Here is a 17,109-nt window from a genome sequence, read left to right as displayed (position 1 = left end):
GATAGACAATATGATTGTTGATAGCTAACTACTCCTTCGAAAACTAAATAGATTATTCTATCTTTAAAAATACAAAGAATAATTATAACAAATATAAACAACTAGGTGACACTAACAACAAAGATTTATAATCCAACACACTGAAATTTGTGAGCCATATATAAACTGAAATAAAGGTAAATGAAAATAAAACTTCCAAATAGCAAAATTATAATAAAAACAAATTTTCAAATCTTTTAGAAATTTCTATACTAGTATTTTTGCAGTCACTTTTAAGTCAGGTGGGTAAAATTGTTCTCGGATACTTTGGATACCCGACCTGTTTACAAATTTTGGTCATAAAACGTTTGTTGGGTCGGATTATATTTAACCCAACTCATACACCGGATATTCTATATTTAATAATTTAGATATTTAGAAAATTTGATTAAGATTTAGAATTATGATTCTACTATCATCTTTGTTTGATTTGTTTTTAACTGTTTTGAATCATCATATAATACATAAAGTAAAAAAAAAATCTGCATATAGTAACTGTGATTCGAAATTTTAAAAACGGACATATATTATCCAATTGACGAAAATGTGTGTTCAACGTTTTACATCGATTAAAATATTTAGACAATGATTCAGAATCATATCATAAATAAGATATATTTTATTAATAAAATAAAATAAAATAAATAAGACAATGATTTATACTAATTTTAAAAATAAATCATCCTGCGGTGTACTGCGGATTAAATCTAATTCTACAATTATAGCCATAGTAACATTCAAATTCTCTGCGGTATCAGAAGTTTATAGTAAAAAATTTTACCAATCAGCCCCTATAGTCTTAAAATAAACACAAACGAGGACTAGTTATAATTTTTTTTATAATTTAATATAAATTTACAAATAAGAAGAAATTTTGGGTCAACTTGTAAACTTAAAAGAACTTTGGGGGTAGAAAATAAAACATTTTCCAGTCTAGTTTCTGTCTTCCTCGCCTTTCCTTGTGTTACTTGCACTAACAAAAAAGCCCCTCTCTCTCTCTCTACCCTCTCTCTCTCAGCTATTCCACAGCTCCATCAAACCCTAACGACGAGACCAGTCGCTATCGGCGACGTTGATTCTCCTACTAATTAATTCCGATACCTCGACGGCGAACAATCTCCGCCGTGGATTCAATCTTCATTGACGATCCTTTTTCTCTCCAATTGCTTCCCCAAATGTTCCATCCATTGTTTTTGATTTAGGTTTTCGTCATCGTCGGAGCCGAATTCGATTTTTGTCTGTGAAGAAGAGCGAACAGAGTCATTGATTATTCCGAGAGAACCTGTAAGATTTATTTTCCCTTTTGTTTTGAAAATTTCTGAAATCTCTCTAGGTTCGTATAAACCCTAAGTTCATATGTTGCTTGTTGTTAGAATTCTGGAGTTAGTCTTAATTGATTAGGGTTTTCGAGTTGTTGTGGGAATTATGAGCTTAATCTATAGTAATATACGAATTACGAAGCATGAATCTGTGATCTCGAGAGAGATAATTGTTGCTTTTATAATCACTACAAGGAAGATGATGATACATAGGTAGTTTTGTTGTTTGAGTATTGATTGCATTTAGTATTTCGTTCTGGTATAATACTCTTTGATCTGATGGACGATAAATTGTATCAGAGTTTTGTATGAGAGACAAGAAGCTCTGTATTATTGAAGTGGTTTCATGGAACTTTCTGTTTCCTCTCCAAAGCAAAGTGTGTTATCTCCACCTGATTGTATGAGTGACCCTGAGGAGGAGCATGAGATCAGTGAGGAGGAGGATGATGATCGCAACCATAAGCACCGTAGGAAAGAAGAGACGAGGTCTCAGTCTTTGGAACAAGATTCTTCAGATCAGGCTTTCTCACGGCCGTACAGGAAAAACTATAGACATTATGAAAATGGCAATTCGTTTAGTGAAAATGAAAAGCGGTCTTTTGGGACAGGATCAGGGCAACGTCTACAGTTCGATAACCAAAGAATGAGGTCAAACCCAATGTTTTCAAGGGACTCTGGTCCTGGTAGAGGTAGAGGAAATTATGGTTCTTGGGCTCAACGTGATTCCAGGTTTAATCCTGTTGATCTCTCTTCTCATATGGTTCAAGTCGGGTCTATGGCCCAGGGCATGTTTGGAGGAAGGGGACTAGCTGGTGTTTCAGCTGCTCAAAGTGCACCATGGCCTCCTTTTGGAATGATTCCTGGAATTCCAAATGGTGGCTTGGATGGTTTCCATCACTTACAAGGATCCCTAAGACCGCCCTTAAATGCTCCACTCAACATGGGTATTCCTCGGCAGAGATGCAGAGACTTTGAGGAACGTGGTTTCTGCCTCAGAGGGGACATGTGTCCAATGGAGCATGGAATGAATCGTATTGTTGTTGATGATGTTCAGGTATGTTTCTTGGATTAATTTTTTTTGCAATGGGATTAGACTTATCTCGAAAGCACAATAATACCTGGAGGTTTTACTGGATATTTGATAACTATTTGTATGATCCTTCTCTGAGCTAGAAATCTCAGCACATCGATGTTTCTTGCATATGTTGCTAGTAGTATGACCACTTTATCCCCTTCAATAGTACTTCTCAGTGACATTAATTAAATTATAATGTTGTCAGTGGTAGCTTTACCTGGCATGGCTCTCAGAAACAGCCAAACTCTATTCTGATTTTTAGATGCATGTTAATGATATCTTGGTTGTTGAATTTCCAGCACTCTGTATTGCATGATAAAAGTTTCTTATGACTAATATTTTATTACACTATTCTTTGCTAAGTGAGTAATATTTTTTTCATTTTCCATTTGTGCAGAGTCTATCACAGTTTAACCTTCCCGTTTCAGTCCCTGGTGCACCTCATCTGGCAGCTTCTTCTAAACCAGTGCCCGCACAGTTTGGGGGTGCCAATTTCATGAATCCTAAAGGAGCTCATGGGAGGACTAACGAGGGCGGAATGGCTGTTGATGGTTTGGGTTATGGCGATGCATATCCTAGTGCTGGTGGAACTGACTTTTACGATCCTGATCAACCTTTGTGGAATAATAGTACTGGTGAAACTTCAGGTGCAATATCGACACTCAATTCTCATGGGGTTGATGAGAATGTAGCTCCACTGGATGACAGTAACCGAGACGGCACTGAAAATGGGTGTGGTATTCGAGACTCTAGAAGCATAAGTCAATCAGTTTGGGGAAGAATGCGTGGTTCTAATAGTCAAGCAAATTCCAAAGAGAAAGCTGATGCAGTATTAAATTCATCAGCTGGTCCTGAAGATCAATTGAAGGAGGTCTCAGTTAATTCATCTCGACACGGTAAACAAAACCATGTTGGTGAAAGTGTCGCAAAAGTTGTTGATTCATCGAATATTTCAAATGATATGATGAACAATACAAGGAAACCAACTCAAAAGGCAATGCGGACTCTATTTGTGAATAATGTTCCCCACGAGAGCAACAGAAGGGATCTCATTCTTGCTCATTTTCAGAAATTTGGGAAAGTTATTGACATTCACATCCCAGTAAATAGTGAGCGAGCATTTGTGCAGTTCTCAAAACGTGAAGAGGCTGAATCTGCCCTCAGGGCACCTGATGCTGTGATGGGTAACCGCTTTATCAAACTTTGGTGGGCAAATAGAGATAGTATACCTGATAATGGCCTGTCCACTGGCAATGGTGCTTCTATGAAGGGTCGTGGTATGACTGCTTCTGGACCGCAGAACCAATTTCCTTTTGCTGCAGCATCGAAAAGCAACCATGTATCTTCCATTGCTAAGGTCCCTGCATTCCACACTGGTGGAGCTCCATCCTCTTCTGAACAGCCTAAGCCTGTGGTGGCCACTAGTGGTTCCAAGGTTACGCCGCTTCAGCAGAAAAAAGCAGATACTCTTGAGCGGTTGAAGGAGACTCTTCGTAAAAAACAGGAAATGCTGGAGCAGAAGCGTAACGAGTACCGAAAAAAATTGGCGACACTTGAAAAACAAGTAAGAACTAGTAACTAAATCTCTTTTCATTTTTTTCTTCAGTCCCGGTAATACCTTTTTAATGGATAATTACAATTTTCCAGTCTCTGGAAAGTTTAGCAGAAGTAGAAGTAAAAGGATTGAATCTCGAAAGTGTCTTTTGGAAATTTAAGAAGTGTAAAATGGTAGACAAGTGCAAATCTGACTTCTGACTATAATATAAAACTGAGTTCGGTCCACACAGAGATTTGAGTAGATTTACATGCATCGTGATATATTATATTTGCTTTTGGATGTCTTCAGCTAATGATTTCTACAATAGAAACAAAATTGTTGATCGTCGTACTTAACATCACATAGATTGAGTTGAAATGTATATAATTGGAGAACATTCATATTAACTTGCTCTAAATCTTCTCAGGGTACGGTTGTCAAGGGCGAGGAAGTAGATGAGCCAGACGCTAAGCGTGTTAAAGTAGACACAGCCTCTGATTCGGGAGCTGCAATTGCATCACCAAAACCAGAGTCATCGACAGATAAGAAAGTGCCTATCCAGAAACCACTTTCCAGCGGCAAACTAAGCACAGAAACGCCATCACCCGATTCAAAAAACTTGAAGCAAAGACCATATACGTTTACCACAAGTTTGAACACTCCTATGGTAAATAGGTACAAGTTGGACAACCGCACCACGACCATCAAGGTGGTTCCCCCTTTGCCAACTGGGTTAGCTGATGTATGTTCCCTTTCCCTTTGTTAGAACACCAAGCTTTATATATTTGCTAAACTTTCTCACTTCCCAGATTAAAGACGACTAAATTACAGGATTATTTTAGTCACTGACTCACTTACTGATGTTTTGAACTATTTTTTTACCTCCAGGTTGCTGTCTTAAAGGAACATTTTTCTTCTTACGGCGAAGTCTCAAAAGTGGAACTGGAAGACAATGCATCGATTGGTAGTGGCAAGGACCATGAAACACAGAACGAAAACCGTGCAGCTTGTGTCACATTTGTGAAACGCATCGCAGCAGAGAAAGCGTTTGCTAATGCAAAGTGTTGGCAAGAACACACGTTGCAGCTCGTGTGGGTAACACGTCAAAGCAACAAAGTGAGCAATAATAACAATAACAATAGTAATAGTCTCTCTGTTTCTCATGACCACCTTAGCAGCAAAAACAAGTGTGCTTCTGTCTCTAATGACCCAAAACCAGCTGTTGAAGTCAAGGCCTCCTCTACAGAAGAACCAGAGACTACAAATGTTTCTGGAGACAACGACAGTACTTTGGATAAACAAGAGACCAAAGAAAGCGACAATGATAACAATAAAAGTAACCACGAGTCCATGGAAGGAGCTTCTGATGCGATTGCAACTGCAGGAACTGATGAAGAACAGTCTGAACAAATTCATCAGTGAGGTAATCTTTTTGTCTCAGAAACCATATCTTTTGATCTTGGATCTGGTTATTTAGTGATCTTTTTCTCCGATTTAGGCTTTTTAGCCAATTCGTGAGACGTTAATATTTGTTGGTAGCAAAAGATATATATATCTAAGTATTTTTTTTTTCCTTTTTTTCGATAGTATAATGTGAAAAAAGAAAAGAGAGAAACGAGAAGGCAAAAAAAAAATGTATTGTTACATTTGGCCTTCCAAGAACATTTGGTTGGGTCTTTGTATCTGCAGATCTTTGTTCCTTTTTCAGTTATTAGCTACTAAAATTATTTCGATTCCTGTTGTATATAGTCAGGACATTTTATTTCCTTGTCCTTTAGAAAAAATGGTGTGGAATCCAGAATCGGAAGCCATTTTGAAAGTTTATTCTATGTTTGGTAGACTTGTATTTTTTTTTCCTAGATTGGGATCTTGCAACTATTGTACATTGTTTTTTCTTTCAATTTTAACATTCATAAAGGAACAGTTGTAGATTTGAAAAGAAAAAAAAAAACAATTGTAATTCAATGCCTCAAGCCTTTTTTTTTGTTACCAGCCAAAAAAATAAAATAAACTATCATAAGCCAGGACCATCGAAATCCATGATAGTTTGTATAAATGTCTTTTAATGTTTAAGCCTTTTTAAACGTACTTTTTGTGATTGTGCCAAGTTGCTAGCTAACGAGAATTTCTGACCAAAGCAAGAATATGGAATGGAACCAACTTATCAAATATAAGGATACTTTAACTTTAGTGCATTGACAAATTCTTAAAAGATATAATTTACATAAATTATCCGATCAAACTCTATTTTCCGGGGACAAAGTTGGTGGCGTAAGCCCAAGCGTTGTTAGCCACAGGGTCTGCAATGTGATCGAACAGATTCTCTATCGGACCTTTACCGGTAACAATGGCTTGAACAAAGAATCCAAACATTGAGAACATTGCAAGACGACCGTTTTTGAGCTCCTTCACCTTCAATTCCGAGAACGCTTCTGGATCTTCTGCTAAGTTCAACGGGTCAAACGCCCCGCCTGGGTAAAGCGGATCAAGCCCCTCACCAAGAGGCCCACCTCCGATTCTGTAGCCTTCAATGAAGCCCATGAGCACAACTTGACAAGCCCAAATAGCTAATATGCTTTGCGCGTGGATCAAGTTAGGGCTTCCTAGGTAATCAAGTCCTCCTTCTGAGAAGATTTGAGATCCTGCCTTGAACCACACGGCTTCACCGAATTTGACTCCGTTTTTGGAGAGAATTTCAGGGAAGGTGCAGCCTAAAGCGCCTAACATTGCCCATCTACTGTGGATGACCTCGAGCTCACGGTTCTTAGCGAATGTTTCTGGATCGGCTGAGAGACCGGCCGTGTCCCAGCCGTAGTCTCCAGGGTATTCTCCGGTTAGGTATGATGGTGTGTTTTCCGAGAATGGTCCTAGGTATTTGGGACGGTCTGGTCCGTACCTGTCACAAGTTTTTTTGTTGGATACTAATTAGATGGTTTGCTAATTAGCTATACTAAAAATGAGGAAACAAAAACTGACGGATTGTTTAGTCCAGATAAACCAGTCTAATTCGATCCAAAACCAAACCAAAAGTACCAATAGAAAAATTGAAATGAGTATAATATGATTAAAATGGATCCAAAAAGCCGAAACCGAATTCGAATAAAGAAAGACATATTTCAAAGTATTTTCAACTTTTTTAAAAATGGAAAGTGAAATCTTGAACCCAAACCAATCTATAGTAGATTCAGTTTTCATTGTTTAAAATACTTCTAAAGCAAAAAAAAACTCAAAATGAAACCCACAATGAATTGCAGGCATTTGTATTTAAATGGAAAATCTCTTTCAAGAATAACAAAGATAAGTGAGAGAGAGAGAGAGATTTGGGTTGGAACCAGATGCTCTGAGGAGTAGACTTGACGGTACGACGCATGATGACGCGGCCGCCACCATTGGAGGCTCCGACCTTGCGGAGGAGATCGTTGGATGGCTTTAGGGCTGTTTGGCCGGTGAAAGAAGAGTATTGGATTGCTGAAGTGGCCATTGCTTCTTCTAAACAAGAACACAAAGAAAAGAAGTAATAAGTGAGATGAGATGTTGTTGTTGTGTTATGTTAGTGATTTGGAACTTCGTTTTTATAGTAGAATGTTCATTTTTGGCGAAGATTGTCAAAGGGACACGTCAGCGAGTTCTTATTGGTTGATTTTAGATTTCCACAAACTTAATTTACGTGGAAGAGATATATAGAGGCTATGGTTTTGCCATGTGGGAGGGAAGATCTTGTGGGGTGAGCCAAACACATAAAACCCAAGAGGATAGTGTTCTCTCATGCTATCTCGCTTGTTAGTTATTGCCTATTGGCTATGCTTGCGATTTCTATGATTTAACTCACGAATATGATAAACTTAACTACGGCAGCTCCCATAATGATGGCTTTGTTTTCTTTGGGAGTGTTGACACTTCATAAGTTTTGATTGTTTATATCTTTGGAATCAAAATTTAAAATTGAGTAAATGTGTTATAATTTAGATAATAAATTTATTTGAATTCATAATATCAGTTGGGATTTCTGACTGTCTATAGTAATAAAAAAATATATAAACAAATATATTTATCAATAAGAAATTGTATTTTTTATATTTTAATTTTTTTTCTTGATGGTTATAATTGATTTCCATAAATGTTAACTTGGTTTATCCTTTTATCTTCAAAATTCAATTCCGATAGATTTATGTATACTTCGGCCTCTTCACATGTAAGATATCATATGATATCTGTTATAACTTGGAACAAATACAGAAGGATATCTTGTGCCAACAATAGTAATACATATGTGTGTGTATATATAGTACCAGAAACACAAAAACCAAGTTAATAAAACAAAACATCTAAACATCTAACCAGAACAATAAAAATAAAATAATGAAAAACCTTTCAGTATTTCTATTTGTTTTTAGCATTTACATTCTTGGCCATGTATCCGGCACTGGAATCACAATCACGAACGAACTCCAATTCAAGAAACTCCTCTGGATGAGGTGTTATTCCAAAGATGACGTAATAGGTCCAAAAGTACTATCAATCGGACAGCAATATGAAAATTCTTTTCGTGCTAACATTTGGGGTACGACTCGTTTCATGTGTACATTGAAACAAGGACCTAATTATAAACACTATCAAAATTTTACAGCATTTAAGCAATATACTGGTTATGATAATGGAGCCGATTGGGATTGGAGAGCCAGAGAAGATGGAATCTATTTAAAGAAAGAAGGTGGAATAAGAAAATCGGTTGATATGCATAAAGTATATGATTGGATAAATTAAAAATGTTAACAAGCTATCGGAGAACAAAAAAAGTTATATTATTATTGAAAAGTAAAAATTATATATGGGTAAACACAACATCATCAAAAAGTATCAGAAAATATTCGTTAAGTAATAATATATATATATATATATATATATATATATATATATATATATAATATTTATCAAATGCTACTTGATTTTATCCTTTTTTCTTCAAAATTCAGTTCTCATAGATTTATGTATACATAATATGATTATTATAAGATATCTTTACTTGTAAGAAAAATTCTATATAAATTTTTTTTATTAAATGCATTGTGTTCTTTTTTTTTAATTGAAAAAACTAAACAATACAAACATATAGTATATGCATTTTAACACCGAAAAATTCTTTCATATATTATAAACATTTAAATTTAAATCAAATCTATAAGTCAAAATTTATGAATGATGTAAATACAATTTTCTTTTATTAATATAAATCAATAAAATATTTGATATTTAACTTGTAAATTTATTTATAGATTAAAAAGTCGTGTTATTACATGGTATTTATACAATATTATTTTAATTCAAAATATTTTAGCGCATTTAGAAAATTTAGTTTTGACATCTCGAGATTCATATAAAACTTTGATTTTTTTTTTAAATCGTTATATCATAAAACTTATCCTTGCATGGTACGGGTTCTTACCTAGTATTATGTGAAAAATGTGAAAAAAAGAAGAGGAGTCTAGAAAATATATTGTTTCAAAAATATAAAAGTATATTTCAGCACGAACTATAGTCATATATGATGAACATATATACACAAACAATTGTCATATGTTACTGGACTAGGATCGGACCCGCGGTTCACCGCGAGAGAATATTGGTTTACAAACGTTGCGTTTAATATTGTGTGTGTTTTTTAGTAGAACGAATCGTGTAGTATAATTATAAATATTCATAATAACGAATTGTAGAGAAAATGTAAAATTGTTTATAAATATACTCATCGTATTAATTATGATTTAAAAAATAGAATTTTGTGTTTTAAAATTCTAAAATTAGACGATTCATGGGAATTAAAGCAGTCAAAATAGGTCAAAAACCGCGGGTCGAGCCCACATCATCTCACTATGGGGCAGATTTGGGAAAATATATTAAACCCGCAAATAAGTGGGCCACATGGATTAATTCGCAGTGGGTCATAGGTTTAATCGGTTTTCATCCGCAGGTTGGCGGATCAGCCCGCATATTAGTATTTATTGATAAAATTGTAATTTATTCAACATGTGGTAATTTAAACAAACTTTTAATAGTATTTTTATTTATTTATTTATTTTAGTAGTATTTTAAATTTTGGTTACTTTAAAATTATTTAAACAAAATCCATGGACAATCCCGCAAATCCGCATACATTCGCGGGACGGGTTTGTATTTCATATATGCTACCTGCGGGTCGTGTGGACCGACTAACTACAAGTCAAAATATTTTTTGTCTATCGCAAAACGGATTTAACGGGACGAATCAACTCGCTTTGACAGTTCTAATTGGAATATTATTTAGTCATACAACAAAATGAAGTTTGGACATAGAAATAATAGAATATGTATCTTATTTGTTAGATGATAGATTGAAAGATGAAGTATAATGATTGAAAATTAATTATTATTTTTCATGATTCACAAAATTTAATAAATACTTATCATCTTGTTGAATAATTCTAAAATCATATTCAAGAAATCTTTATAAATTGAAAATTAAACTTCTTTGGTAAGTTATAGGTATGAAAATATCATAATTTTGATTTAATCTAATTAAATTAAAATTAGTTACATGGATTTCATATCTATTTAATTTACACGACCAAAATAAAAATATCTATTTAATTTACACGACCAAAATAAAAATATCAATTTAATTTATAAAACAGATGGGTTATTTGTGATAAATTTTCTAGAAATCTTTAGAAGCAAGTAAAATATCTTTCAATTAATGATAATTGGCTAAAATGAGCGAAATTAATGACAAAAACATTGATTGTTATGGAATTAGTCCCAAAAATATATGAACAAATTTATTATACGTGATTAATGTATAATATTGTTCGGAATATGCTTTTATTATTAGTTATCATAAGTACAATCAGATTTTATTTGATTTCCATAAATATTTGATTTTAATTCGATTTTTCATTATTAATTTGAATTTATATTCCAAAAAAATTTCAAAGATCCGATTTCAGAATTTCGGGTCAATTTTCTGATTTTAACCCGACCCATTTTCATTTGTACTTCTCTTTTAATAGTATAGAGATAGTAGTTTTTGATAGATGACAAACTACAAAGAGCACAATTTTACGGGTTTGGTTAAGATTTTTGAAATATTTGGATTTATCCTTCTCGTAGATGAGTCACTTCACATTCACCGCCCCCAAAAAGTTATGCTTTTTAAGCCATGGAAAGTGGATATAGCCTCAAATTTTCAAAACTTAATACGTTTCTCTCTGTTTTTTTTTATCATTAGCCTGGCCCATTGAATCCATGATTATCCATGATAATTTAGTTCAGTGTCTTATTCTTCGATTGTGCTGGCATTTTTTTATTTTCGTCCATGTTTTAGCCTTTTAAACGTATACTTTTCGTGTTTGTGCTAAGTTGCTATAGCTAACGAGAATTTCTGACCAAAGAAAGAATATAGTGCATTGACAAATTCTTAAAAGATATAATTTACATAAATTATCCGATCAAACTCTATTTTCCGGGGACAAAGTTGGTGGCGTAAGCCCAAGCGTTGTTAGCCACAGGGTCTGCAATGTGATCGAACAGATTCTCTATCGGACCTTTACCGGTAACAATGGCTTGAACAAAGAATCCAAACATTGGGAACATCGCAAGACGACCGTTTTTGAGCTCCTTCACCTTCAATTCCGAGAACGCCTCTGGATCCTCCGCTAAGTTCAACGGGTCAAACGCTCCGCCAGGGTAAAGTGGGTCAAGTCCTTCACCAAGAGGCCCACCTCCGATTCTGTAACCTTCAATGAATCCCATTAGCACAACTTGACAAGCCCATATAGCTAATATGCTTTGCGCGTGGATCAAGTTAGGGTTTCCGAGGTAATCAAGTCCTCCTTCTGAGAAGATCTGTGATCCTGCCTTGAACCACACGGCTTCACCAAATTTGACTCCGTTTTTGGAGAGAATTTCTGGGAATGTGCAGCCTAATGCACCCAACATTGCCCATCTACTGTGGATTACTTCAAGCTCACGGTTCTTTGCGAATGTTTCTGGATCGGCTGACAGACCGGCGGTGTCCCAGCCGTAGTCTCCAGGGTATTCTCCGGTTAGGTATGATGGTGTGTTTTCCGAGAATGGTCCTAGGTATTTGGGACGGTCTGGTCCGTACCTGTCACAAGTTTTTTTTGTTTGATACTGAATTAGATGGTTTGCTGATTAGCTATACTAAATATGAGGAAACAAAAAACTGATGGGTCGTTAACGTATTTGATGAGAAATTAATCTTGAACCGAAATCGCTCGATAGTAGATTAGGTTTATAAATAATTTAAGAATCAAGTGGGAAGAATAGAGAGAAACATGACTAAGAGTAGAGAGGAAAAGTGTTGTTATTAAAAGATAAACGTTGTATTACAAAGTGGAGGCACACAAGTGCTTTTATATGAGAACACATTCTCTAGGGTTTATGGGTTGTGCACAAAGACCAATAGCACCCTCATTCAGACTTGTAACCCGAGTAACCCAAGTAACCTGTAACCCGAGTAACCCAAGTAACCTGTAACCCGAGTAACCCAAGTAACCTACATTTAACCCTTAACTATGACTTAGTTAGTGTTAAATGTCTTCTTGATTAACACTCCCCCTCAAGTTTATACCACAATGCCCAATTGTGTATAAACTTGGCACTTGTATGAATAACCTCATTAAAAACCTAAGTTTGGAAAACCACGTGGGACAAAACCAAGCTTAGGGAAAAAGAGTATTATCCCTACAAGTTGGAGAATATTTTTCAAGGATGTGTCAGGTCTACAAGACCAAGTTTACCATGAATAAATTGGCAAACTTGGTTACTTGCTGCCTTGGTAAAGATATCGGCCAATTGGTCCGAACTCTTAGTGTAACAAGGGAGAATCGTACCATCTTCTATCTTCTCTCTTGTCTTGTGGCAATCCGTCTCTATGTGCTTGGTCCTCTCGTGGAACACGGGATTGGTAGCAATGTGGATGGCCGCTTGATTGTCACTATGAAAAGTGATTGGAGTCTTCTGCTCGATCCCAAAGTCCTTTAACAAAGCCTTTAGCCATGTTAACTCGTTTGTGAGTTTCTTCATAGCTCTATACTCTGCTTCAGCACTCGAACAAGAGACGACTTTCTGCTTCTTCGACTTCCAAGTCACAATATTCCCACCAATGAATGTACAAAAACCAGTTGTTGATTGTCTTGTGTTGCGATCCCCATTGTAATCTGCATCGCAATATCCAACAATCTCTGTGCTAGAGTTTCTTCCCATCCATATGCCTTTGCCGGGACTTCCTTTGATATATCTCAAAATTCTCTCCACCAAACTCCAATGATAAACAGTGGGAGCTTGCATGTGTTGAGCTACCTGATTCACAACAAAAGATAAATCAGGTCGAGTATATATCAAGTAGATAAGCTTACCCACGAGTCTTCGGTATTGTTCGGGGCAATGATAAGGAGTGTCATCTTTCTCCCCCTTTCGATTGACCTTGTACCCTTGCTCGAGTGGTGTATCTACTGGTTTAGCTCCAAGCTTTCCTGTAAGTTTTAGAAGATCAAGAGCGTATTTCCTTTGTGAGAGAAACAGTCCCTCCTTGGATCTACACACCTCAATCCCTAAGAAATACTTCAAAACACCCAAATCTTTAATATCAAAAGCAGAGTGTAAAGAAGACTTGGTAGCTTGGATACCTGCTTTGTTACTTCCAGAGATAATCAAGTCATCAACATAGATCAAAACTACTACAATTCCTTGATTATCCTGTTTAGTGAACAAAGTGTGATCAGAATGTGACCTTTTGAAGCCTTCTCTAAGCAAGGTTGAACTCAACTTGTGATACCAAGCTCTTGGGGATTGTTTGAGGCCATAGATAGCTTTTCGAAGTCTTAACACCTTCCCTGGAGCCACTGTATCCTCTAAACCCGGAGGTGGTGTCATATACACTTCTTCTTCTAACTCCCCCTGAAGAAAAGCGTTCTTGACATCCATCTGCCACAATTCCCAATCCATATTCACCGCTAGAGAAAGAACAACCTTGACTGTGTGTTGCTTAGCTATTGGCGCAAAAGTTTCTCTATAGTCTTCACCATATGTCTGAGTAAACCCTCTTGCCACTAGCCTAGCCTTATATCTCTCAATTTCACCATCACTCTTATACTTTATGGTGAAAACCCATTTTGAACTCACACACTTCTTCCCTGGTGGAAGCTCTTCTTCATCCCAAGTATGATTCCTAACCATAGCATGAACCTCATCATCCACAGCATTAGTCCATTCCTTTCTTTCCTTGGCTTCTTCATAGCTTTGTGGTATGAATTCCACATCTAGCTTACTGATAAAAGCTCTATGTTCTTCAGGAAGAAGGTCAATCGAACACGTTTCTTGTATTGGATGAGCCACGGCTTGAGCATTGTAGTAGGGGATTCTAGCTTTCTTCCATTCAGAAGGAGATTTCTTCTCTCTTGTACTCTTCCTTGGATTTTCCCGTGTGTAGACCGGATCTTGTGTGACTTTTGGAGCTTGATAAGTCTCATCTTCGCTTGATGATTCAATAATTTCACCTTCACTAGACGGATCTTTCTCTACCACTTCTTCACTTGAACCTTCTTCTCTACCACTCTCTTGTTGGATATCCAAAGGCTCTTGTGGTGTATTTTCATCACTCTCTTGAGCTTCATTGGTATCCGCATTTGGTGTAGCTTCCACACGTTCTTGTGACGGACTAACATTACCCAAATGTTCTAGAATATGTTGAAGACTCTTAGCTCGATCTAAAGTTGAATTAGGCAAATCTTTCACACTTTCCCAACTCTTTTCTCCAAAATAGGCCTTGTCTTCCATGAATTTGACATCCCTAGATACATGATACCTATTGTTGACCGGATCGAAGCACTTGTAACCTCTCTGAGTCGTTGAGTATCCTATAAATACACATTTCGTACTCTTGGGCTCTAGCTTGTTTCTCAGGTCACCTGGGACAAATACAAAACAAAGACTTCCAAATACTTTTAAATGATCAATGTTAGGACTTTGGTTATTCAAAACTTGAAAAGGAGATTGATCATTAAGGATACGGGTTGGTATTCGGTTTATGAGACAACATGAAGTTAATATGTCCGAACACATTACCACTCTTAATATCCTGCAATTTCACATCATTAGGACTGAAAGTAGCAAGGCAATTTAAATCTCTAGTAGTCTTCTTAACCGAGAGCAAATTCGAAGTAAACTTAGGCATATAAAAGGCACTAGACCGTTTACTAAATAGGTTTATACTACCTATTCCTTCAATCGGCACATTATGACCATTCGCAACTTTAACACTCCCTAACGCCGGTTTAATGTTCTCTAACAACTTAGGGTTACTTATCATATGGTGAGAAGCTCCTGAGTCTAATACTAATGACTTTGAATCATAAGAATTAGAAGTAAAGAGAGAGGTACCGCCGGGACTGAATTTAGATGCAATAGAGTGAATGAGAGCTTCGAGGTTCGCCTTGTTCCTCACAATGGTTTCTTGACTTTGAGAAGATAATCCACAGCCCTTATCTTGAATCATGGCTTGCATCGCCTTCTCTTGACCGTATTGCACAATCGCCCTTTCTTCATTCTCTTGTCCACCGTCGCTTGCATTTGCCACATTTGCCTTTGATTTGAGCTTCTTGAACTTCTCCGGCTTCAAATGAGGGTGTAAAATCCAACATTTGTCTTTGTTATGGCCATTCCTATTGCAATGGTCACACACCAAAGTCTTCTTGTCTTCATGTTTCACAAACAATGCCTTGTTTGCCGTTGGGAGGTTCTCGCCTTTAGTGCCGAATAGCCCTTGTGACCCGAACTCTTTTTGTATCTTGGCACAAACTTGTTCCAAGGTGGGGACCTTGTCATCCCTCAGAATGTGTTGTATCACCTCTTTATAGTTCGGATTAAGCGTCATTAACAACCCAAACACCCGGTCTTGCTCTCGGCGATCCTTGAGTGTTTGTGCTTCAGTAGTGAATGGCCTAAGCATCTCTAGTTCAGCAACTAGAGACCTGTACTTTCCGAAATGAGTGTTGAAGTCACTCTCTTCTTGACTTAGATTTCCAAGAGCTCGCTTAATCTCATACACACGAGTGAGATTCGATTCGTTGACAAAGACACTAGCAAGCGTATCCCAAAGCTCTTTGGTTGTCTCGCAATATGAGTAACCTTCCAAGATTGAAGCTTCAGGAGAGCCATGTAACGCACTCAACACGTTCAAGTCTTCTTGTACCCAAGCATCCTTATCCAAGCTTCCGTCTTTCTCCTTCATCTCTTCATAAGTCGACTCAATATGCTTCGTGAGCTTTCTTCCACCCAAAACATTTGTAGTCATTCTTCTCCATAAGAGATAGTTGTTTCCATTCAAACCAACCGAGAACTTCAGCTCCTTGTAGGCTTTGCTTGCGTCTTGAACCACCAGTGCCATCCCGAGAGAAAGCTTCGACCTTTAGCCACGAGACCGTTTTGATTCGCTTAGAGACCTTTGAGTAACTTCAAAGAAAAACTCCCAAAACTCTTCACTAGAAACGCTTTACCAAAGATTCAGAAAGCTTCAACTCAAGAAAACTTCAAACAAAACCCAGAAACGAAGAACAGCTCGCTTCCGTACAACCAAGATTCAACCTTTTAGTGAGAAATCGAACCGTAACGCAAGATTAAAGAGAGGAAAAGTGTTAAGAATCGTAAGATTGCTCTGATACCATATAAATAATTTAAGAATCAAGTGGGAAGAATAGAGAGAAACATGACTAAGAGTAGAGAGGAAAAGTGTTGTTATTAAAAGATAAACGTTGTATTACAAAGTGGAGGCACACAAGTGCTTTTATATGAGAACACACTCTCTAGGGTTTATGGGTTGTGCACAAAGACCAATAGCACCCTCATTCAGACTTGTAATCCGAGTAACCCAAGTAACCTGTAACCCGAGTAACCCAAGTAACCTGTAACCCGAGTAACCCAAGTAACCTACATTTAACCCTTAACTATGACTTAGTTAGTGTTAAATGTCTTCTTGATTAACAAGGTTTTCATTGGTTAATATTTTATAAAACCAAAAACCATTTTGAAACCGAACCAAAATCCGAATTTGAACCAGAGGCATTTGTACTATTTTTACTTTTTAA

At 36.7% G+C, this 17,109-nt stretch overlaps 3 protein-coding genes across 3 annotated transcripts; 2 read left to right on the top strand and 1 right to left on the bottom strand.

Annotated features, from left to right (window-relative positions):
• Window positions 1-987: 987 nt before the first annotated feature.
• On the top strand, window positions 988-5,818 carry LOC9311467 (zinc finger CCCH domain-containing protein 41). The gene is made up of 6 exons (XM_021025279.1): window positions 988-1,323; window positions 1,659-2,412; window positions 2,831-3,997; window positions 4,398-4,712; window positions 4,859-5,393; window positions 5,558-5,818. Exons 2-5 carry the CDS (start codon window positions 1,705-1,707, stop codon window positions 5,390-5,392), a joined length of 2,724 nt encoding a protein of 907 aa, XP_020880938.1. The 5' UTR covers window positions 988-1,323; window positions 1,659-1,704; the 3' UTR covers window position 5,393; window positions 5,558-5,818.
• A 298-nt stretch (window positions 5,819-6,116) lies between these two features.
• LOC9313135 (chlorophyll a-b binding protein 2.4, chloroplastic) lies at window positions 6,117-7,529 on the bottom strand. Its single transcript, XM_002875352.2, has 2 exons — window positions 7,303-7,529; window positions 6,117-6,866 (listed from the first exon to the last, which is right to left on the bottom strand). The coding sequence occupies exons 1-2, from the start codon at window positions 7,449-7,451 to the stop codon at window positions 6,215-6,217; spliced, it is 801 nt and encodes a 266-aa protein (XP_002875398.1). The 5' UTR covers window positions 7,452-7,529; the 3' UTR covers window positions 6,117-6,214.
• Window positions 7,530-8,074: 545 nt separating this feature from the next.
• Window positions 8,075-8,760, top strand: LOC9311466 (S-protein homolog 31). The gene has a single exon (XM_002877020.2). It carries the CDS (start codon window positions 8,330-8,332, stop codon window positions 8,732-8,734), a length of 405 nt encoding a protein of 134 aa, XP_002877066.1. The 5' UTR covers window positions 8,075-8,329; the 3' UTR covers window positions 8,735-8,760.
• Window positions 8,761-17,109: the final 8,349 nt, after the last annotated feature.

Source organism: Arabidopsis lyrata (assembly GCF_000004255.2).
Source record: "Arabidopsis lyrata subsp. lyrata unplaced genomic scaffold ARALYscaffold_5, whole genome shotgun sequence".
NCBI lineage: Eukaryota > Viridiplantae > Streptophyta > Magnoliopsida > Brassicales > Brassicaceae > Arabidopsis > Arabidopsis lyrata.
This window is presented reverse-complemented; position numbering and strand designations above follow the sequence as displayed.